The 23987-nt window shown below is 47.1% G+C and overlaps 1 protein-coding gene and 1 pseudogene across 1 annotated transcript; both read left to right on the forward strand.

The window, feature by feature from the left end:
- Positions 1 to 1873: 1873 nt before the first annotated feature.
- Positions 1874 to 2973, forward strand: LOC124654656 (ankyrin-3-like). The gene is made up of 2 exons (XM_047193650.1): positions 1874 to 2261; positions 2465 to 2973. Exons 1-2 carry the CDS (start codon positions 1874 to 1876, stop codon positions 2971 to 2973), a joined length of 897 nt encoding a protein of 298 aa, XP_047049606.1.
- Positions 2974 to 10865: 7892 nt separating this feature from the next.
- On the forward strand, positions 10866 to 23530 carry LOC124656723 (annotated as a pseudogene).
- The last annotated feature ends 457 nt before the right edge of the window (positions 23531 to 23987 follow it).

The following is a 23987-nucleotide window of genomic DNA, read 5'->3' on the forward strand; positions in this document are numbered from 1 at the left end:
GTGTCGCGTGGCAAAAAAGCCGGATGAAAAGGAGAACGGACGTGACAGGTAAAATAGAGAAATGCAGGATAATTTTCCACCAGGCCAGCCTTCGCACGAATCTCCAGGCCCGGATCAACGGTACAGAGTACACCCACACCCATGCTTGGGTGTACAAAATCCACACTCTTTCAAAATGCTACAAATGAAATGAATTCCTGGATACCAAACAAGCCCTTAAGGTTTTTAAGATACTCGAAATCAGCACGTTTTTTAGTAGGTCTCCTATCACAGGTGCTCAAATCAGGAAAAGAAAAGCAGGCTCGTCAGTCGCGGACTTTAGAACGGGAAAAGATCGTGCGGCTGTGGGCTTTGGGCTATATACTCCAAATTTCTCTCGTCTAGGGCCGAAAAGAGCGTTAGACATGCAGTTTTGTGCCTGGTAAAGTCAGACAGTTTTCCTTTCAGTGGTAAATTTTCTGCTCCACGGCGCGCCGCCCAGCGGAGAGATAGAAGCCGCCAGCTCCGCCCGCCCCCACCGGTTCTCACTCGCCGATGCCGCCGCCTCTCCGTCCCCGTTCTCCGCCGACAAAGACGCCGGGGAGCTCCAAGTTTTCGTTCGATACCAAATCCACTCTCGCCGTGCGTCCACTTACGCGACGACGCTTCGAAGCTCTTCGATTCCGGCTGCTCCTCCACCGGACTTGGCAGCGACCAAGCTATATCTCCCCAGTAAGTTCGTTCGCATCCCTGTCTGTTGTGCCTCGATCTTCTCTCTCTTCCCCGTTCCTCTTCTTTCCTTTCTTCAGATTTATTCACTTTTTTCTGTTTTTGAGAGCTAATTTTGGCACTAACTTACTTGAATTTTCATCTCAGAACAACTATCAGTAACTTAATTTTGTTTGATGTACTGGGAACTTAACCATTTCCTTAATTACCTTTTTTTTCCGTCCAAACACAATTCCACGACCATGTGGTATACTTGGTGAGCAACTAAGCAATTGTTAAACAAACAAACACAATTCCGCGACCTGAAAAATATCAGGTCCGCCTTGGATGATTGTTTGGATTTCCGGCGCACGCCGGATATTCTGTTCCGCGCCGGAATTTTAGCTGGGCCTCGGCAGGTCTGCGAAAATTACCTCCGTTTTTGGCTGAAAAACACAGTTGCGTGAGTAGCTCAGCAAAATACTAGCGTAATCTACTACAGATGTCTGTATTACATGACTGCTAAACGGGCATTAAGGTAGTCTAGGTGCGGTCAGTACATGTGATGGGTTCGTTAACGACATTGGGCACAGGTCCGGAGCACCCATTTGTAATATACGAAACCTTGTCTTATTCTTTGTCACGTACTCACGTGCATTTGCATCTAGTCATTTTTTTTCTTCATAAAGCACGGTGGTTCTATTTTTTACAGTTGGCACCACTGTTCAAAAAATCGTTCGATTCAATGATTAATCGCCCGATTAATCCCTATTTAGTGGTCACCGATTAGCCGATAAACTCATTTATCGCCCGATTAACTCATTTATCGCCCGATTAATCGGCCGATTTGCCTATTAATCGCTAATCGTTAGCTGACCGAGTTGAACCCGATAAGCGATTTCCTCAACATTGGTTGGCACCATATAAAGTGACTCCAGGCTACTGTCAGTAGCCTAGTGGTGCGATACACAACGACAACTAACCATAATATAACTGAATCGATCGACCCATAAACAACTACACCTCCAGAGGGGCAGAGACTGGAAAGTGTCTTTCAAAATAAACCCATCCAGCTCGCCTAAATTAAGAATTAAGGATGTCTATATTAGTAGAAGAGTGCCGGTAGGAGTGTTCTGTGGATCACCAGCATTCCAGTGTAAGTTCAACTTAGTCGTGGCCGTCAGTGATGGAGTCGATCAACACTGAGCAACAGACCCCCACCGGTGAGGATGGAAGCGTTTCCCCACCTGAGCCACCTCCGACTTCAGTAGTCATGGATCCGACCCTTCTAATGGCTGCGAGCATGGGTCACTGTGAGGCGCTAAAAACTCTCCTGAATTGGGGAGATGCGCCTGTCTGGCCAAAGGCTCCTCAGATCATCGTCCAGGTCCCCGTTGATGGGGATGCCCTCGACCTTAGCATCACTAACAGAAGCTTGGACACGCAACACCAAGCTTCCACTGGTGTAGTTAATGAAGGTGGTGGTGATCAGCCAACTGCGCCCTCTGCAGAGTCTCTCTTTGAGGGAGTTACACCTCTTGGCGACACTGCCCTTCATGTGCTAGCAAAATCTGGTACTAGCTTCATTCTTCCATTTTTCGTTTATGTCAGGGTTTTTCTTGTTAGTTTGGATGTTGGTGCGTTTTGCACTAACTGCCTAACAATGTTATTTTCTATGACAGATAGTGTTAATAAAATATAGAACTGAGTAAACAGAAATGAAACTTCACTACTGATTTATAACCGCTTCCCATAACATTTGCCCTTCTTTTGGCAGCATATTCATCGAGGGAAAACTTCCTAGACAGCGTGTTTGTGGTCTATAATAAGGCAAGACACTTGTTGGATAAACCCAACAAGTTGGGTGACACGCCACTACACTGCGCTGCCCGGTCAGGTAGTGTTAAAATGGTGTATTGTCTACTGGAGTTGGCAAAAGGCGAGGGAGGTGACATTGACAGAGTGAAGTCTTTTCTAAGAAAGCAGAACATGCGTGGGGAGACGGCATTGCATAGTGCAATCCGTCAGAGGAAAATTGATATTGTGATATTGCTATTGATGGAGGATTCACAGCTGGCTCGTATTCCGAGTGAAGGGATGTCACCACTGTACTTGGCTGTCATGCTACAGGAATTCTATATTGCAATCATACTGCATGATAAAGACAACCAACTATCGTACTCTGGACCAGATGGACAAAATGTGCTTCATGTATCGGTCTTGAAGAGCAGAGGTACTCTACTTTGCCTTGAAGAAGGTTTTACTTTCATGCAGTACTTTCTTTAAAAGTTGCTGCAATATACTGTTTACCTGGCTACAAGAGAAAAAAAAACTATTTTCTCCGTCCCATAATAAGTTACTAAAGTTTATCTAGATACGGTTGTATGTAGACTTATTTTTAGCATGTAGATACATCCGTATTTAGAAAAATTTGCGCAACTTATATTGGGGTAGAGGGTGTTTTTCTTTTTCTTTTGACATGCGTCAAAATGCTCGTCTTTTTGTACTAGAGAAGTATGCCAAGATGTAACATAAGTTCCCGAAGGAAAACCATCAAAAATGAAAAGAATCGAAAGCATAGGCTAGCCGACACTAAAATATAACAACACAATATATAGAAGAAAGCAAATACTTAGGCAAAATATTGTGTGAAATTCCGAAATTTCTTGGTAAGTTGGTAACTTGTGCAAAATGTGTGTATGTAAAGTTTGTATTTTGATCTTGATCGACAAATTGATTTACAATAATACTGTTGGGGTAGTACTAGATCTTTTTTCTCATTCGTATGATTCTACTACGGCTGGCCCTACCAGATCCACTTTACCGTATTACATTGTTTTTTTTCCATGGGAGTAGTCGTTTGTATAGCAAAAAAAAAAGGATATGTTTTACAACACATTTTGAAGGACATTTTTTGTGAAAAAGTAGCAGATCACTGATTTTCATCAATGAAGGAGAAGAAATTCAAATCTGGTTGCAGCTAGAAGAAAAGAAAGAGACCAGGTCAATAGTCATTTTATTTGGCTTGGAGACTCCCTCCCGGGTCGCTCCCGTAGAAGACTCATCCTAACCCTAAAAAGCGCCTAGATCCCGAGCCCCACTGACCGTTGTCGGTGTTGGCGCCGGCGGTGGTGGTGGCGCCCCAACGCCGAAGGCTGAGGCCTAGTAGGCGGGCTCCTTTCGTCTCCTTTTCGCGCGGAGAGGCGGCGGTGTTAGGAGTCGTGCGGAGAGGAAGCGAAGGACGCGGCGGTGCAAGGAGGCAGTGGTAGAGCTATGTTGAAGTCAGGGGTGCCGCCCCCAGCCCATTACCATTTCTTAAAGGAATTTTGTATATCTAGCCCATTCCCCCCCCGCCCCCTCGCCCCCTACACACACATACCCCAATTTAGCCCATGATAGTGCAAATTTTGTCCCCTAAGCCTCTCCGCCACTGCAAGGAGGCACTGCTGGCGCGGTGAGGGCGGGGCTGGTTGTGATGTACAGAGATCTGGCTGGGTGGTGCGGCTTGCCGGCGGCGTCGTCTGTGCTCGCTCGGGCCAGATCTGGTGTTGCCATCGCAGGCCTGATGTGGGGCTGCCCCTGGCTTTGGAGGGCCGTGGCTATCGAGCGGCGTTTGTGTGGCGCACGTGCGACACGGAGCCCGTGCAACTCAGGGGTGGCCGGGCCTACGCGTGGCTCTCTCCGTCGCTGGTCGCCCACTTGAGGTCATGGCTGGAGGTTGCCTAAGGACCCGCGCTGCTTGCCTACCAATGAAGGGATCTGGAAGAAGGCCGGCAACAACCTAGGGCTTGGCGGGGTGAAGTTGGAGGCTGTCATCGCCCTCGCTGGCGTTAAGTGCTAGCTTCTCATGGGTGGCGCATACGGTTGTTGTTTTTCGGATACCTTTTGGTGGATTGTGGAGCCGATGGGAGAAATCCCTATAAGGACGACGGCGACGCATGTGGGTGTCGTCACCTTCTTGAAGGCGTCGTCTAGCCCTTTCATCTTGCTCTGTCCTAAGCCACGAGGGAAACCCTAGATCCAGTTTGTTGTTTTCGGCAGTGGAGGCGCTACGGCGTCGTCCCCTCGTTGGAGGCACTGTTCTGGTTGCTCGTGGAGTCCCATGTTAGTAATCGGAGACAAAGTTGGCCGCTACTCGCAGCGTGGATGTTGTGGGTACACTGGTGCCGACATCTCTTTGATGATGCTTCGTCAGGTCCGGTCAGGTCATGCCGTCCACCTGCCGACTCTTCTAGGCACTTTGGGTGGGCTATACGCCGATGTGTGCCTTCCTAGCGTTTTGGTCTCCTTCGAGGTGTTTTGCTTCGGTTGTGATCTGGTCCGCCTTCTTAGCCAGTGTAACGGTTTTGGGTCCGGTTTTCTTATAAAATGCATACGTTTTCTCTTTTAAGCTTAATACAATGATGCACAGCTCTCCTGCGGATTCTCGAAAAAAAGGAGAAAGGGAAATAGAGAAACATTATAAGAATTGCGCTCAGAGTCTGCTATATGCACATGCGTCAGCCTTTGCCAGCTCCATCTATGTGATGCCACCGTGCACAGAGTAGCTGCTGGATTCATGTGATACCTGTCTTGCTCCAGCATCTCGCTTCATCTCAAATTATTTCAAACACCTGCTGGACAGAACTCATCTTCCCGGCAAAGACGATCCAGAGAAGCCACCAGGCATACAACTTAAGGCCCGTTTGGTAGCCTAGGCCGATTTTCTGCATGCGCCAGGGAGAAGAAGCCCCTGCGCGTTTCACACGGGCCATGGGCGACCTGTTGTTTGGTAGCCCGTGAAGCAAATCTGTGCACCGGATAGAGAAGCCATCCCCCATTGTATGGTTGCCAGCTTCCAGCCCAATTTGGACGCATCGAAATACAAATCAGTTGTTTGGTTGCACAAATCACAGGTCCATAGCCTTATCACAGTTAAAATTGGGTGAGAATACCATGCCATAGCATGTTACGCACGATCACACACCGTTCAGAAGAACAAGATCCTCACGATCACGACGATCAGGAAGATGATGATGTAATCTTCGACCCTTCTATACCTCCGGTGCACCTCTGTAGAGCATGCACTATCTTCGGCGGTAGCTGTGCTAACGACACTGGCTGATCGATGGCCTCAACTGCCATGGCCTCATCATCCAAGAAGCTCTGGTACTCTTGTTGTGCCTCCTTCAATGTTTCATACCCTTTGTAGCTGTTGTTTGAGTAGCCACTGACTTGGTCTTGATAGATCGTACATGAACTGTAGATTCCTTGAACCCTTCCTCGGAACACCACATACCACTAGCATGGCAAAAGAAGGAGTTGAAAGGACGAGATGTCGCCTACAGGGAGTGAATAGGCGTTTTAAAAACTATTACAGATTTGACTTGTAAAAATGCGACATTAAACTAATGCTTATTTTACAAGCACAAAACCTAAATATGCCAAACTCAACTAAGTGCAACAACACCAACTTAGATAAGCAAGATAGGCACAAGATATATATATAGCACAAGTGATAGAAAGATGTAAGTACAGCAAGCACGATGGCTATCACTAGGAAAGTAAACTCGGATATAGAGATAACCGAGGCACATAGATACGAAGATGTATTCCCGTGTTCCCCCAAACAAGGTGAGGTACGTCACGTTGGAGAGATGTGGGCTACCACGAGATCTCCTGAACGCCACGAAGGCCTTTCCCTTATGGCTAGCTTTTTCTCCACTCCAGAGATGGCAAGCTCCACAACCACTTCACAAGCTCCATGAAGGAGAAGCCCGGGTCTCTTCACAATCTTTCACGAAGAGGTCACCGGAGCACCAACCGCCAAGCCAACTAGGAGGTCACCCCTCCAAGAGTAACAAGCTCATGGTCTCTCACTCGAACTAATATTGGAGAGCTCAACACTATGCATGGATGCAAAGCAAGAACACCAAGAAAAGTTCTCAAATCCTTCTCTCCCAAATCCCACCAAAGCAACAAATTCTATGGAGAAACTATAGAGGAAAAACAAGGGTGGAAATCAACAAATGACTCCAAGATCTAGATCCCAAGAGTTCCCCTCACTTAGAGGAGAAATTCATTGGTGGAGGTTGTAGATCTAGATCTCCTCTTTCAAATCCCTCAAGAATATGCAAGAATCATGGGAGGAAATGGAGAGGAAGAAAGCTCAAGAGGTTCAAGAATTGTGGTAAAAAACGTGATAAAGAACTGTGAGGAATAATGGGGAAGAAGGCCCCTTTTACACCCCTTCAAGAAAAATGACCATTTGAGCTAAAATCGAGCCACCCCGCGCTGAGCCCGACATGACTGGCCAGGGTGCCGACCTACCCGGCATAGGGCCCGGTGGGTCGGACCAGGTACCAAGTAACTCGGCAGCAGCACCCGGTATGCCAGCCTAGGTGCCAGGCAGCCCGACAGCAGCACCCGGCATGCCGATCAAGGCGCCGAAAATGCGACAACTTTTGCATCCAGACTCCGATTGAGATGAAACCAATTTTGTTGGAAAGGTAACGACGAATAGAACCCCAACGTCAAGAAATGGTGAAGACGTCCAAACTCGAAAACGCAATAGAAGATGCATACGGATTCCGTTTTCGATGAACTTGGCTTGTTGAAAAGCTGGCAACAAGCTCAAGATCTTCACAAAGAGAAACACCAATAAGCAACAAGAATATAGGGATGCAACGTATGCAAAGGATTGAGCTCCCTAAGACGATGTGATCAAGTTACCCAATCGAAGCCCCTTCTTGATAGTGTGGCTATCTATCCTATAACCCGGTCTCCCGACAAGCACATTGAGACCGGTAAAAGGAAATCCTAGAAAGGCCATACCTTTGCCTTGCGCATCCCGCTTGATCTTGACGACAACGCTTCAAGCTCCACTCAAGCCAAAATGCCTCACTTGATCGTTGGTGCTTCGTGAAGACTCACAATTGCTTCCCCATACACCATGACGGGATAGCTTCATTGAGGCACATCTTCACATGTCCATTATCACCAGATGGACCGCAAGCTTCAAGCATGATATCTTCGATATGCTCATCTTGAACTTGCCCTTCTTAACCTCGATGACATCCAAAACCTGATGCCATCCTCTCATGGGCTATATGAGATCATACTCTTGATGCATACCTATGGCAAGATACCTAACCCATATAGACAACACAGGTGCACATAGCTCATGAAGCATAATTGACAAGTCTTAACGCCCACAAGATCACATGATCCAAATTGGTACGATCTTTATGCTTCATGTGTTGACCAACTTGAATTCAGTCTTTACTCTTAGTCTTGGTCAACCTTGTATCTCTTCATGATCTATCATAATATCTTGATCATTCATTGCTTAACACATAAGCTAGAACATGACTAACTTGAGTTCCACACAAGAACTCCATCTTCATTTCTTCTTCTTGATCATATCATATTCTTCTTTTCAAATCAATGATCTTGATGCAAACACCAAATGTATAACATTATATTCATGGCATCCACACTTGAATCCAACATATGGAATTCAAGAAAATACCTATGGAATATTCCTTCATATAAACACAATGAAAACATTAGTCCATAGAAGATTGCCATTAATTACCAAAAACACACTTAGGGGCAATGTACCCTTACACAAGTAAGATTGTTGATCGATCACAACCATGAACCAAGTCATAACTGAGCAACATAAGTAGAGAAACACAAATGTTGGCAGCAAATGGAAAACTAACAGGGGCATGCATGATCATTGTAAAAGTGGATCACAAGTTCATCCTACACTACTATGGTGTCATCCTACCACCACAACAAAAGTGGGTGTCATCCTAACACCGCAAGTTTACCATCACCTGAGGGGTTAGTATATAGCACCTCATCATAGTTACAAAACGGGGCCATCAAATGTATTTCAACCCTAGCTACTGCCAAAATGTACATCGTCATCAAGTCCATCATCTCCATGCATGCATCCGCTCACCCACGCCCTCAAGGGCACCACTACAGGTTGTAGTGGTACTTGGCAAGGTAGTTCCTTAGCCAGAGGATGCGGTGTGGGTCGTTCATGCCCAGAAAGTTGTAACCATGGGCCTTGTGGTCGACGAGGTGGCCCAGCGCCACCATGAGATCCTCCTCGGTGAAGCCAAGCATGTCCATGACCGCATTGTACAGCCGAGGGTGCATGTCTGTGGGCTTGTTGTCCTAGATGGCCTGTGCGACGTCCTTCACAGCAACAACCATGTTGGTGAAGGCCGCCAGCTCCTCATCGGCGAAGGCACCTCTCTTCCTCTTGCCGGCGGTTGGCACATCGGCTGCCTTTTCAGGTTGCCCATCGAGGATGACCGTGTCGGACTCCTGAGTGTCAGCATCCGCAGGTGAAGGCGCAGCTGCAGCCGTGCCCAGGGGCTCACTTGATCCCATGGCGTACTTGCCGGTGGCGAGGCCGAAGGAGAAGATGGCATGCATCTCGTCGTAGTTCGCAATGGGCACATTGAGGAACTTCGCGTCCCTTGGGTGATCCTACGATATGAAGGGACAATGATGTTAGTTGTGCACGTTTGTGATGAAAAGAGTTAGTGAGGTGGACAGAGCGTGCTCACCGTGAGCCCACAGTAGTGCTCAGCATCAAGAATGATGCATTTGGTATCGTCGCACCACTGAGCCTCGCTTAGATCGCGGAGCGTGCTAATGATGCGACACCTCTGCCGCTACTTCCTCAGGTGGTTGTACACCTGACAGGGCCTTCACCACACCAGTGAGATGGACTTCCTTGAATCCTTTGTCAGTTCTCACTCTGCTCTTGATCAAGGCGCACATCTTCTTCAACACGAAGCTGGACATGAAGGGGAGCCATTTCATGGTCGCGTTCGCCTTCTGTGAGGCCTTCAAGGCCTTGGCCGCGTCAGTGCGGTTCTTGCTCTTCTTTGTGGAGGCCATCCTCGCCGCCACCTCTGCCGCTACCTGAGCCACCAGGTCAGCCACAGGCCCATTGTCGGCCGGCATAGGGGTGACCGCCACCTTGGACTCATAGGGGGCTGTCAATCGGCAACTTGCGAAGGGATCTGAGGGTCCCCAACGCAGACAAGAGCCTGGCTAAAGTCATCATAGAAGGAGTCCTACACACATCGTAGCACAGAGAACGTGAATCTCCTTGAAAAGGAAGACATGGCTAAAGTGGACAATACAAAGCATACCAACATCATGCTAAATCAGCCAAGCAATACATGGTAACTGTGGACAGAACAAACCCTAGCAAAATCATGATAACTCATCACATTTGGGACAAACAAGGAATGGAAAATGTGACACCCTACCGAGATCATGATAACTCAGCACATTTGGGACTAACCCCTGCAACAAGATCAAACCCTAGCCAAGATCTGACAACTCCTAACCAAGATCTAAGCATAACTAAGCAACATGGGTGAGGGAATCCTTACAGTCATCGCTTGAGGTGAAGAAGTGTTGCACCAGGAAGAAGATGAAGCCGCCGAGATGCAGTCAGCACCGCCGCAGCTGTCGCCGACCGGAGATCTGTGTGCTGCTTACTCGCTTGCCGAGGGGGGGGGGAGATCGAAATTTGGGGGTAGGGGGAGTGGAGGAGGGGGTAGAAATAGACGATGGGGCGCGACGAGAGGTGACGGAATCCTTTCCGCTCCCTTTTCGCTTTTCGCCGATGCGCGCCGCAGCTCGCGCCATCTAGCTCCTCGTCCCTGCTCGTGCGCCGAAGATTCCTTTATGCCGGAAACGGCTGATTCGGGCGTTCCTCCCGGACCAGGCCCAGAGCCGCTTTAAAAACAGTGCGATGCAACAACATGGAGGAGCACATGAAACCAAACGGGCCGAACATTGCTGGCCCGATGCGAGCCAAGGGTTCTCCAGGCTATCAAACGGGCCCTTCAGTGGCCTGGGGGCTGTAACCCAGCCACATTTTGTCAAAATATTCATCAAAATAGGCTGCACTACCGGCCGACAGCCTGGGCACGTGCCCGGGATTAGGGACGGTTGGGTCCGCCTATGGGGCCCTTAGTTTTGGGCGCGTCCTTGGGGGACATTGTACATGATAATATTCTTCTACGACTAGAGGGAATAGCTAACTTGATATGTACTGCTATTTAATAAAGTGAATTAATGTTCGAAATTCTTGTTTGAAATTCTTGTTTAAAACTAAAATTTATTTAACATAAAATGTCCAACCTCACGCAGAGATGTCTGAACTTGTATTGTCTTGGAACAAGGAACTTGCAAAGAAGCAATGCGATAATGGGAGTACTCCTCTCCACTCTCATCTTTCCAGGGCGGACTTTATGGTACAAATACTACTGGAATCTGAGTTATCTGCAGCTTACCAGCCAAATGGAAGTGGCTCCTTCCCGATTCACATTGCTGCCTCCAAAGGCCGGCTCGAGGCAGTTACCATTTTGCTTAAAATGTGTCCAGACTGTGTCCAATTGTGTGATATCATGGGACGGACTTTTCTTCATGTTGCTGTGGAGAATAGAAGGTATAATGTAGTATCATATGCTTGTAGGACACCATCGGTAGCACCTATTTTGAATACACAGGACAACAACGGAAACACCATACTGCATCTAGCTGTCCAGGCTGGAGATCTTAGTATGGTTTGTTCACTCTTGAGGGAACTGCAAGTGCAACTCAGTATACCAAATAATAGTGGACGAACTCCACTAGATGTAGCATGGTACACAACTCGACGTGGTATTTCATATCACGGGGTAATGTCCCCTATCACCATTTCCGATAATAATTTCGCTTTCTGTTTTCTGTTAGTTTGATGCTAGCTTATCATGGTTGTCTTTCACAGTTTGTTCTTATTTGTCTATTTCTTATCTTTGCGCAGAACCCACAAGTTATTATAAGGAAGTCACTTGGTTTTGCCGGGGCCACGTATGGTTGCTATGGAGCCAGTCTCCTAGATGAACAGGCTATATTCCAACCAGACAATGACAGACAGTCTGAGGAAATGAAGGATTCAACACAAACTCTTGGCATAGGTTCAGTACTCATTGCGACAGTGGCATTTGGTGCAACTTTCGCCCTACCTGGAGGTTACCGAGCCGATGACCACCCCAATGGTGGCACACCAATGCTTGCCGGAAGGTATGTCTTTGATGCGTTCATCATGGCCACCACACTAGCATTCGTTTGTGCCTCCGTGGCTACAGCCGCTCTAATGTTCTCTGGCATGGCAATGGTCGATCTGGCAATCCGTAAAAAGCACTTCCAGTTATCTACAGGCTTCGCGGCCAGTTCTGTCACAAGCTTAGGAGCTTCTTTTGCATTGGGTCTTTATGTGGTGCTTGCGCCTGTTGCTCATAGCACCGCTATTGCTGTTCTTGTGGTCACTTTTGCTGCGATGGTGATTGGAATCTTAGAACCTTTGGGAACCCTGAAGATTATAAGAGCACTGTGTCCTAGATTGGGCAAAGGGATTTGGCGGATTGTAGCACGACTAATTGTTGTGGTAGTTTTGCCTGCATTTTTGCCCTTTATAATAATATTCGGCTGGCCAGCATATTCAGTGAAATATCGACACAACTGACTTGGCAAAGGTGGGGGAATGGATTGGTCAAGGTGTACACGAGAGCTTTTAGGAGTTACCACATTTTCGGGAAGTTTAGCATATACTTTTGTTGTACTTGTACTGATTGATACTATGAATTAAGCATGTGGATTCGTTGTGTTTCTGTCTCCTGTTACAATTCCTTCTGCAAACACTTCTGTTATCTAACCACCTCTCTCCAATCCGCTGGCGAATTGGCCGCGTGGCTTTGTCTCTGGATATTGCGTCCATAGATGAGAGATGGCCTAGCCTGAGCTGTTTATGTTGGGTGTATACGTGTCAGCTCTGAAGAGCATACTTGTGGTTTGCGTCAAGGTAGCCCACGCTTCACTTCCTGCAAACTATCAATCCACTATTTTAAAGTCATAATTCCACTCCTATGTATGTGTCAAGGTAGCCCACGCTTCCCTTCCACCAAACTATCAATCCACTATTTTAAAGTAATAATTCCACTCCTTTAAATCTTGAACAATGGGGACGCCGCCACCGCCTAGGCGCTACCACCCTAGACGCAGCCGGCAGGAGGAGGGATGCCGCCACCTCCCGCACCGACGAGGTATCGACTTGTTAATGCTTACAGATTGTAGATTTAACTTTTCGTAGAAAATAGAGGGCAAGTAGATCTCGAAGGTTGTCAGACGAATAAAGACGTTCAACTCAACTATATTACGGTGGCTAGGGTTTGCAATGATTCGGTCCTTATTTCGTCCTCGACCCCCTTTAAATAGGAGGTGAAGCCGAGGCTTATAAGTGCACTGGGTCTTTCCCTATATTGATACAAGTTTACATAATAACTATAGTTTCCTAATCCGAACATCTTCAATATTCCGGGCTTCGAAAGCTTCGAAAGCTTCGAGTCCATGGACTTTCTTGATCAACTATGTACCAAAGGTATTCATACGACATGCCCCTTAGGCATGCCTATCTCAGTAGCCCCCGAGATTTTACTCCAGTTGTAGGGTCGAGCAAAATCTCCATCTTTCATCTTTTTATAATATTTCCAAATTACACACAACCTTTACTCAATATTTATATTGTATAGGGATAATGGTAAATGAGGCTGGTTCATCTGACAGATCAGGTACTAGTTAATTTCTCTTGTAACAAACCTGCATAAACCTACTTTAAGTTCAAGTCCCTGGACTCGAACCTGGGATACTGGTTCAACACAATACGTGCCGCTTTAGGACTTACCGAAGAGTGAATTCCAGCTGTTTTATCGAGTACCCGGCGCGTCCGCTGGGATTTTTCTTCACATTTGTTGACGTGGATAAAGTGGGAGAGCGTATTCGAGTGCAATACCATGTAGGACGGATCCATGGGTCTTACCTTCGTGACCCTTTTGCGAGTCATGACATTCAGAATTTTTATCGCGACGGACGCGCTCTAAGAATATATTATCGAGTGCTTTTGTTCGGCTGATGGAATACTCCATTTTGTCGAGTTGATATATTTCATCAAATAATATCTTGAATCCCGATGGGAGTACATGACGAGTTTCATGAAACTCGAAGATGTATGCCCACAACCGAAATTCTTCGGTTCCATTCTATTGCCTTGCTATCTTACTTTCTTTATCATCAATTTTCATCGGATGTGCGACCAGTGCTTCCGATGGGAGTAGCCCCCGAGGCTACAGCCGAGTGTTTGCACTTGGGTGTAGGCTCAACTTTTGCTATTAATCAACTCTATTTTTTTCTTCATTCACCTTGTCTTATCAGCAGTATAATCTATACTGCTGATAAGAGTAGCCCCCGAGCATATGGTCGGGTGATTGCAGCTGAACATAGGCTCCAATTTTTTTTACTTCTCGCCATATATTGTCTTGTTAACTCGAGTATTTTGTCAAACGTGACGTCGATGCTGACGAAGACCATGTGTTGTCGCCTCGGGAAGATGCGACTACTGGTGGACCACTGTTTTGTGGGTCCAACATTCAAGCTCCTCTCCCACATCATCGAAGTGGAGCTCGCACGTTCTCCGACATTTTCGGCATATGCGCAGTAACTTCTTCATTTCCAAAATAAATGGTAAAAATATCTTTACTGTGCTGCCAGATGTAAGGCCAGGATTATTCCGCGCATATCCAACGGTCGAAACACTTCATCTTCCAGGTTATAAAGGTTAACCGTGGATCTCACTTTTCATCTTCTTCACTCCGCCATACAAATCCTTTGCCTCTGCCATTGCCCTAGCTCTCGCACTAGTAACAATTGGGGCTTCTATAACAATTTTAGTTCGTCAGCGAAAGGGCAAAATCCGTCATGGACATGTGTTGCTGACGGTTTGCAGGACCGTGGCGGACCTCGCGTCACAGATGGCCAGACTGGCGGTTAGATTTTCCCATCATGGACCCGTGACGACTTTGTGCTGGCCCAGAGCCCACCCGGCCCGCTCCGACGTGACGCCTTTGGCCGTCGCGGATTGTTGTCCCCCGGTCGGATCCTTCGAGGCATTATGTCAGTTCAATGATTGGCCTGTCAGTCCTGTCACATGATGTCATCATTGTCGTCTAGCTGACAACTCCGGACAAACCTCCTCCTACCACGTGTCCATGTAGAATTGCATTCGAAGGCTGACACGTGCCACGAGCGTGCCCATTGGCATATCGACACGTGTCACACGGAATACCAACATGTGCGTGTGGATGGCCCACTAACGTTCTGACACGTGGCACAATGAACTTCCACCCAACTGGGCCCACATGCAGGACCACATGTGGCACGGAAGTGAACTTTGGGCCCATGTTGGTAGTTACTACAGCGGGCCATTAATTGACGACCCAATTGTGTCGGTCCGGTATGGGTATGACCCATTAGTGGACGGCCCAATTCTGGCAGTCCGGCATAGGATTGGCCCATTAACGGACGACCAATTTTTTGTGGTCCGTTATGGGAGTGGCCCATTTTTTGTGGCCCATAACGACAAACCAGTTTACGTGGTCCTTCTCTTGGCTCACTTACGGTCGGTCTTAACAGCCTAAATGCGCGGCCTTACTATCCCGGCCCGTTATTAGGTGATCCACCGCCACGCTTCCCAACGCCAAGAGGGCTGCCACGGCCTTCGGTGTCCTCCGATGCCTTCTCCCCACCCCCGTCGTCTCCGCCCTCGCGTTTCCCGTCGACGCCGCCGCCGCTGCGACGCTTGCCGCGGCTGACGCCGTCGTCGGCGCTGCCCGTGAACCCGTTCACCGCCAAGGCGGCCTTCATCCGGTACTGGAACCGTAAGGTGCACAGCAACCGCCTCCACCCGGCCTTCTTCTTCGCCAAGCTGTCCCCGCTCTCCGCGCCCGACGCTGCCGCCTTCTCCTCCCTCGCCGCCGCCGGCCAGCTCGGCTCGCGCCTCCCGCGTTCGGCGTCGCGGCCTCCATCCTCTGCCCCGCCACCTCCGACGCCATCCGGTCCGGACCGTCATCCGTGGCCGCCGTCACGTCCGGCTCATCTCCAGCCTCCAACTCGACCACTGCGCCGTTCAAGAACTACGACAACGGCAACTTCAGCAGCTACGGCAACAGCGGCGGCGGCGGCACCTGTCAACACCCGGATTTTTAAGTCCAGATGCCTGTTATGCCATACATCGCAATCCCAGGAATATTGTTGTTGCGAGACATAACAGTTGAATATCATAAGTCATCATTCATTACATACCGTAGTCGTCTTACAAATAGAGATCACATGATCCATATTACACAAATAGTTGATCTAGGGATCAACATACACAAAGTTCATAGTTTCATAGCGGAAGCGTAAATAGAAGGGACTCTCTAGTCCACAGGCCAACGTCTGACGTCAGAAGATTCCCTAGTTGTCGTAGGCGTCCTGCTGGTCGTCATCTTGACAGTTCTGCTCCTCTTCATAGTCTGGCCATTTGAATAGCTAGGGATACAGCCGTGAGTACTTTAAAGTACTCGCAAACTAATACTAATATAAGTGCTAACAATTATAGTAAGGGGTGCTAAGCTCTAGTTTATTTTGCATAAAGCCAATTTTAGTTCACAAACATTTTTGTAAACCACTCTTCATGTGCTAACTAACTCAAGTGGGGACATTAGTGTCATTCCCACAACTCCGTTGTGATTTCAAGTCAATGTCATCTTTCAAGTTCAAATTCACAAGCCACCCTTCACCATTCATAGTTTTCGAAAAGTTCTGATGACGGAACAGTATGGCCTGTCCAACTGTCCATAACCGAGGACGCGGCTATTCGAATAGGTTTAACTCTGCAGAGGTTGTACACTTGTGCCACAACAATTGCAATTGCTCGTCGGGGTAATCGGCCCCGATTTATCGTACGCAGTACGCGAACTACCAATCCTAACCTTTCATTTACATATTCTAGTACAGGCACCTCTCCCCATGAGCTTGGCCTCCCAGTGAAGACAGACAGTCAGCCTGGGAACTGCACAGGGCTTGGGCCGGACATTCACCTCATTTCGCGTCATATCATCTCATTTCTTTTGTTGTAGATGCAGCTTTCGGCATAACCCCGATGACGCTTGTTTAGAGGGAACCCATACTAAGACACACAAACTTCCGGTTAAGCCCTACCCAGATTCAGGTATTGTGGGGGTACTTGTAAAATTGGAATGGTATCGCATCCGAACCCAACCATCAGATTTTTGTAAAGTTCACCAAGTCATTCACAGATCATATTCACCTTCAAAATCTTTCAATAGAATGACTCATCATTCCAAGGTTTTCAAAGTCATTTCACACACACTTGTTCCCATCTAGAATAGTCACTTTTCACTTCGCACTAGCATCTAAGTATGAGGGGTGCTAAGTACTTTGCTTTGCTTCTAGGCTAGCTTTGACACTCTTGTGCTCATCCAAAACTAACTAAGTGAATCATGAATCAAAAATACTTTGATAAAACAAAAGTAATAAAAGCTTGTAAAGTAAAACTGGGAAATAGGATCATAAGCATAAAGTAAATAAGGTAAAGCCTTGCTCATGGTGAGCTTTGCACTTTGCAAGAGTATTATCTTACTTTTCTTGAGGGGGACTAACTTTACTACTCTAGTAAATTTCTCTACTTTGACCCAAGTTAATTATAAAAGTAACTTCTTGAGAAAACAGGTAAAAACTTGTAAGATATAAACTTGGGATAGGCTTATGTAAGAAAAGATAAGATTCATGGTGCCTTGCCCCAAGGGGCTTTGCACTTTGCAAGAATATTAGCTTGCAACCATATAACTTGCAAAAGTCTAGCTTGCATTGGTGTTAGCTTGCAAGAATATTAGCTTGCCTTGGTTGAAGTGGGGGTCCAAGTTTTCTTCTCCTTCCTCTTTGTAGAAGTCCTCCTCTTCTTGATACTCCTTGGTACTAGCGTCTAAAATACGAATACGAGGTATACAATCATCATACCAAACTTATATACTAAACTAAGCACACACAAGATTTACACAACTTAAATTAGCATCACACACTACTATTAAGTGGGTGGATGTGTTCCTTTCTTATTTTAAGAAAAATAATTTCCTCTCATACTAACTTAGGTGTTACTTTTAATTACTTAGAGAAATAATTTCCTCTTATTATCTTATTAAGATTTAATTTCTCTCATGAACAATATATGACCTAGGTTGACCAAAGTCAACCTCTTCATACTCATCATTTAAGAAAATGATTTAAATGAGGTTCCATACCTCATGCAATTTAATACTAACATGGTAGTGATTTAATGTCACCAAATACTCAATATGAGATTATATAGACCATGGTCACGACCTCATGTTGAATTACTTGAGACCAAGATTTAAATGAGAGGAAAACCTCTCATATGGTTTAACACATAGTTGTAACTAGGTTAACAACTACCATTGAGGTGATTTAACATCATCAACAATTCATTGGCTATTCTACCATTACTTGTATTTACACCAACTATTCTATTCACACAATTACTACAATTGGGGTGCATTGGTTGTGTTGCTTGAGGAAAATAATTTCCTCTCCTTACATATGTAAATGATAATTTCCATATGGTTCTTGAGAAATAATTTTCTCTCATTGAAATCTTCTTAAGATTTAATTTCTCAAACAATCATACATGAGATCATGTTGACCCAAGTCAACCATTCATCATCATCATTTGAGAAATTGATTTAAATGAGGTAGAGTACCTCATACCATTTAATAACACTACATAGGCTTTAAATCTCTAAGTACTTCATATAAGAGAGTTTGGACCAGGGGTCCAAACTTCACATGAATTCATTTGAGACAAAGTTTAAATGAAGTATAAGACTTCATAAGAATTACTTAATAGTTTTGGACAATATCCACTAGTTAAACTAGCCATATTATCCATTAATTAAACTAGGGCATGATCATGTAAAGTGACCACACCATTTTCTTGCATAACCAATTAGTGTAAGTCAAATGTGAGCTATTGGAGTTGGAATTAACTCAATATCTATTTTGGTTGATTTTTAAGAATTATTTGAAGTCACAAAAGTCCCTGACTTGATATTTTTACTACTTTAATTCTACACAAGATTTAGGGTTCAAACCAGTGCCATTGGTTAGAGCATTTCATAAGCTTTCCAACAACATCAAATTCATCAAATTCGGTTCAGTAGATTTGCAGCTATTTAAATTTGAACAAAGCATCTGTGAGTCATTTGAAAATTAACCAGAATTTTAGATTTGAATTTAAACGGGCCGGCGGGAAACTAGGTGGGCTGCACAGCGAAAGAGGGAGTGGGCCGGCCCAGCAGTGCGTCCAGCGCAGCGGGCCAGCTGACAGGGGGACCCACCCATCAGTGACTTCACTCACCGGAATCGGTACGGGATGGTGCGGGCCGTTGGATTAAAAGGCGATCGCACGGTGGCGGATCGTCCTCGTCCTCGCGACGGACGGCGGGGAAAACCTAGCTACTGGCGGTAGGGTTGGGGTCTGGCGGCTTACCGGAGCTCCGGCGAGGCGAGGCGGCGGTGCAGGAGGATGTTGTCGAGGGTGGCGGAGCGTTTGGTGCAAGCGGCGTCGCCGGAGGTGGTCCCAATCAACGGCGCCCAAGCGGCGGTGCTGCGGGACTCCGACGAGCAATTGAGGGTCTCCCGGCGACAATGTGGCGAGGTAAGTGCTGGAGGATGATCAGAGAGAGGAGGGAAGCAAGTGAGTGTGAAGAAATCGTCCAGGGTTGCTCTCTTTTTATAGCGGCGCGAGGTGCTGCGGGGTAGTGGTGGTGGCGACATGCGCGCGGCGTTGCCGGCGATGGAGAGGGTTAGGAGGGAGCAGGGCGAGGTAGGTGGCATCACTGCGAGGCTAGCGCGTGTGCTAGCTAGGTGGGGGACGTCCTGGTTGGCGCGCGCGACGTCGAGGTCTGGCGGCACGGGTGCGGAGGAGGGGCGATGATGTCGGCGGCGGCGGTCCTCGCGCGAGCAATGGCGCGTGTCTGGCGGGCTCTGGTCGCGGTGGCGATGCTCAGGGTGCAGAGAGGGGGGCCAGGGGCTGCGCAGGTCGTCGGGGCGGCAGGTGGCCGTGGCGCGTCTGTGGGCGCGCCCACGCCGTGATCGGCATGCCTGGGCCGCCCTGGGCGCGACGCGTGCCAGCAAGGTGGTCATCCTCTCCGGCAATGGCGGTGCTAGGCACGCTTAGTAGGGCTAGGTGGCGCTCAGAGACATGGTGGCCAAGGGGTTAGTCGAAGGGGAGAAGGGGAGGAAGAACATGGCCGGCATGGCCATGTACATGCAAGCTATGCTTGTTCCTTTAGGGTTTCTGTGGTGGTGTGATGAGTAGAGGGGACAAGGGGACAGGTAGGGTGGAGATGGGGTAGGTTAGGGTTAGATAGGACACTATTTCAAATAGTGTCACATAGTTCCCTATTTGCAAATTGTGATTTTTGTCCTAATTCAATTGAGCTCAAAGGCTGCAAGATTTTGAAAATGGTGAGTTTGGTTAAGTTGCAAAAGACCAGAGACAACTATGTGTGGTGGTGGAATTTAGAAATTCAAAGAATTGCAAAAGGTGACAAAGTGAGATTGTTGATCATAATAAAAAGTCTCAACTTTGCATGAGCATAGTTATTGATCAAAGATGATTTTGGCATGGTGCTCTTCATCAAAGTTGTTCACCTTGATGTGCTCTTGGATGACATGCAAAGAGTTGGGAAAGTTTAGTTTGAAAAACTTGAAATAGAGAGGCTCAAAGTAGTGACCAGAATATAAATGGCAGTTTTGACCATTATTGTATGTGAGCCAATTTTGAGTTTGAATTTGATTTGAAAAGTGTTTCTTTGATTCCAAAAGTTGTAATGAGTGTTTAGTAACATTATTCAACTAATGGTGAAGATCAAAATGGTCTAGGGTCAAAATATATAAAAATGGCATAAGCCATATGTAAGGGTTTTGGGATTTTCTAGCTTTTATTCTTTTATTCCTCTTTGCTTCATTTTGACAAGAGTGAGGTTTATTTGGTGTTAGATTGAGTTAGATAAAAGGTTCCAACCATTTTGAGACAAAGTTGGTGCCTAGGTCAAGGTTTGATAATTTTGGCTAAGTGTGTATGTGAGTGAAAATGGGGTTTTCTCCCCGTTTGTTTTCTCTCCTTTTGTTTTGATCTTTCTTGACTCCAAAGTGATTCTTACTAGTTTAGGAACATTTCCAAACCATTGAAACCATTCCAAAAGGTCTAGCTCAAAGATTTGCAAAATTGGCCAAAACACATGAGAGGTGACATGTCAATTCTTCCTATTCTTGTAATGTGCTCCCCTTGCTTCACTTGAGCAAGGTTGAGGGTCAATTTAGGGTTAGATTAGGTTTAGAGATGGTTTCACACTATTTGGTCAAAGTAGAAGTGCATAGGACAAGAATTGGTGAAAATGGCTATGTGTCACATATGCTTCTATGCATATGTGGCATTTGATTTTTAATTTGACTAGGCTTGACCCAATTGATGTTGTTGAGTGTTGAAATGGTATATAGGAGTGATCCAACCATTCACTAGAAGTCTTAGGGTCAAGATCCTCAATTTCACAAATTTGATATTTTGCTCTCATATGCCTCTATGGCATTATTACTTTCTTTTTAAAATCTTTTGTTTCACTTTTGGATTGGGTTTGAGAAGTACTAGATAAGGTTTAAGAAGGTTTTCCAATTCTCTAAATAAAGTAGAAAGGCCTAATGTAGAGTTTTACAAAAATAGCCATAGGCACATATGCCTCTATGCATATGTTTGATTTTATTTTGTTTCACACTTGAATTGATTGGTAAGTGCTTTGTTGAGTGTGTTGAGGTATTTCAAATCATCTACTCAAGGTGGATAAGGCAAAGCTCCTTATTTTCAACAAGTATCCATAGGCTTGCATATGCCTTTTTCTTAAATAAGATCTTTCCTTTTTATTTTATTTCTCAAAGATTGATGACAAGAGGGATGAGGTTTAGGGTTTAATAAGTTTTGCAATGGTTCACCATTATTTAGCAAAGTAAGAAAAGGTAGGGTTCAAGATTTACATATTAAGGCTATAGGCCCACATATGTCTTTTTCTTTAATTTAAGTTTCTCAAAATAGATCCAAATGATTTTTGAGAAGGTTAGGGTTTAGGGTTTTTCTTATTTGATTTCTTTCTCTTTTAACCTCATTTGGTTTGTGATCTTCACTTGATCACTTTAGGGTTTTAGGGTTTATCACATAAGCATAATAACACTCATCCAGGCAAAAACACAAGTAATAGGTAGGAGCACTAAGCATAGCACCCTATATAAAAAAGTTTTTGTTGGTTCTCATTTTTGTAAAAAGGAAATTCATTTTCGCTTTGTTTTGAAATTTGGGGTGTTACAGCGCCGACGCGTTCGCCGTCTACTCCAGAGGCCAGATCAACCCCGTCGACTCGTTCCATCGGTACGGCAAGGGCTCGCTCGGCCACAACGACTCCTTCGCCACCTACGAGGCGCTCGGCAACGTCGGCACCGCCAGCTTCAAGTCCTACACCTCCGGCGCCACGGGCGGCTCGGGCGAGTTCTCCGCCTACGACGGCGATACCAACACGGCCGCCGTCACCTTCACAACCTACGACGCCGACGGCAACGGCCGTTCCCGCGAGTTCACCGCGTACACGCAGGACGCCAACTCCGGCGTGGAGAGCTTCACGGGCTACGGCAAGACGGCGAACGGCGCCGGCGAGTCCTTCAAGGCGTACGGCAACCACTCCAACTCGATCATGTCCGGCTTCATCAACTACGGCGACAAGGCCAACAGCGCCACGGACAGGTTCGAGTCCTACGGCGTCAACGGGAACGCGCCCCAGAAGTCCAGAACACGTTCCGGAGCTACTCCCCCGGCAGCAACGGCGGCGCCGACGATTTCAAGGGGTACAGGGACAACGCCAACGTGGGCGACGACAGCTTCACGTCGTACGCGAACGACGCCAACGGCGCCACCGCCGACTTCGAGAGCTACGGCAAGTCGGTGAACCCGGGGAGCGTGGCGTTCAAGGGTTACGGGCAGGGCTCCAACCCCAACCACCGCATCGGGTTCACGCACTACACCGGCGACAACACCACGTTCAAGGCCTACTCCAACGACGGCGTCGAGTTCAAGGAGTACCAGAACATGTCCAAGATGGAGGTGTCCAAGGTGATGGCGGACCTGTCGTCCGGGCATCATCGGGAGCCCCCGAAGTGGTCGCCGGAGCCGGGCAAGTTCTTCCGGGAGCGGGACCTCATAACCGGGAACCGAATGCCGATGCCGGACATCAGCGACAAGATGCCGCCACGGGCGTTCCTGCCGAGGGACATTGCCGCGAAGATATCGTTCGAGGCGGGCGCCGTGTCGGAGTTGTTCGGGGCGCCGCCGGGCACGGCGATGAGGCAGGTGGTGGCGTCCACGGTGGACGAGTGCGCGCGCCCGCCCAGCCGGGGCGAGACCAAGCGGTGCGCGATGTCGGCCGAGGACGTCCTCGACTTCGCCGTGGAGATGCTGGGCGACCACATCGCGGTGCGCAGCACGGAGTCCGCGGCGGGCAGCGGCGGGGACATCAGGCTCGGGAAGATCGCCGGCGTCGACGGCGGCAGCGTGACGGCATCCGTGTCGTGCCACCAGAGCCTGTTCCCGTACCTGGTGTACTACTGCCACTCGGTGCCGAGCGTCCGGCTGTACGAGGCTGAGATCCTGGCCGTCGATTCCGACGAGAAGATCAACCGTGGGGTGGCGATCTGCCATCTCGACACGTCGGAATGGAGCCCGAACCATGGGGCGTTCCTCGCGCTTGGTGGGAAACCGGGGGAGATGGAGGTGTGCCATTGGATCTTCCAGGGTGACATGACTTGGACGGTGGCTGATTGATCTGATGACGGTGGTCCTATATGAACAAGCCATCTATGTTTACTCTGTCCAAGTTAAAGATTTCTTTTTGGCACATATAGATAGTTAAGAAAATCTCAATCAAGTGAGACATACACACACCCTTTTTTTTTAATCTCATACCGTTCGATCAAATTGCAATGTTTTCATGTCAAACAGAAGGTAACAAATGAGCTGCAATCCAATGCACTAAAGTAGTGAATCAAAGCACCTTCTGCATGCTCAGCATGTAGCACTTAAAATGCAACTACTCCGCCTATTCCTAACCTCTAAAGACTACGAAAATAATTTGAGGTAGGAGGAACCCTAACAAATGATTTAAAGATTAAAATAGTCTTGAGGCATTAATACTATATATAATCTATGGAAATGAGAACATATCTAGTGATACCAACCACTAAATGATACTCCCTTCATTTCATTCTATAGTGCCTATAGTTTT

This window comes from Lolium rigidum, chromosome 5, assembly GCF_022539505.1.
Source record: "Lolium rigidum isolate FL_2022 chromosome 5, APGP_CSIRO_Lrig_0.1, whole genome shotgun sequence".
In the NCBI taxonomy this organism is placed as follows: Eukaryota; Viridiplantae; Streptophyta; class Magnoliopsida; order Poales; family Poaceae; genus Lolium; species Lolium rigidum.

Excerpts from the sequence above, each read along its gene's own strand:
- LOC124654656 (XM_047193650.1), top strand. The coding sequence starts at position 1,874 with ATGGAGTCGATCAACACTGAGCAACAGACCCCCACCGGTGAGGATGGA. Across the intron at positions 2,262-2,464 it reads TCATGTGCTAGCAAAATCTG|CATATTCATCGAGGGAAAAC; the intron begins GTACTAGCTTCA and ends TTCTTTTGGCAG.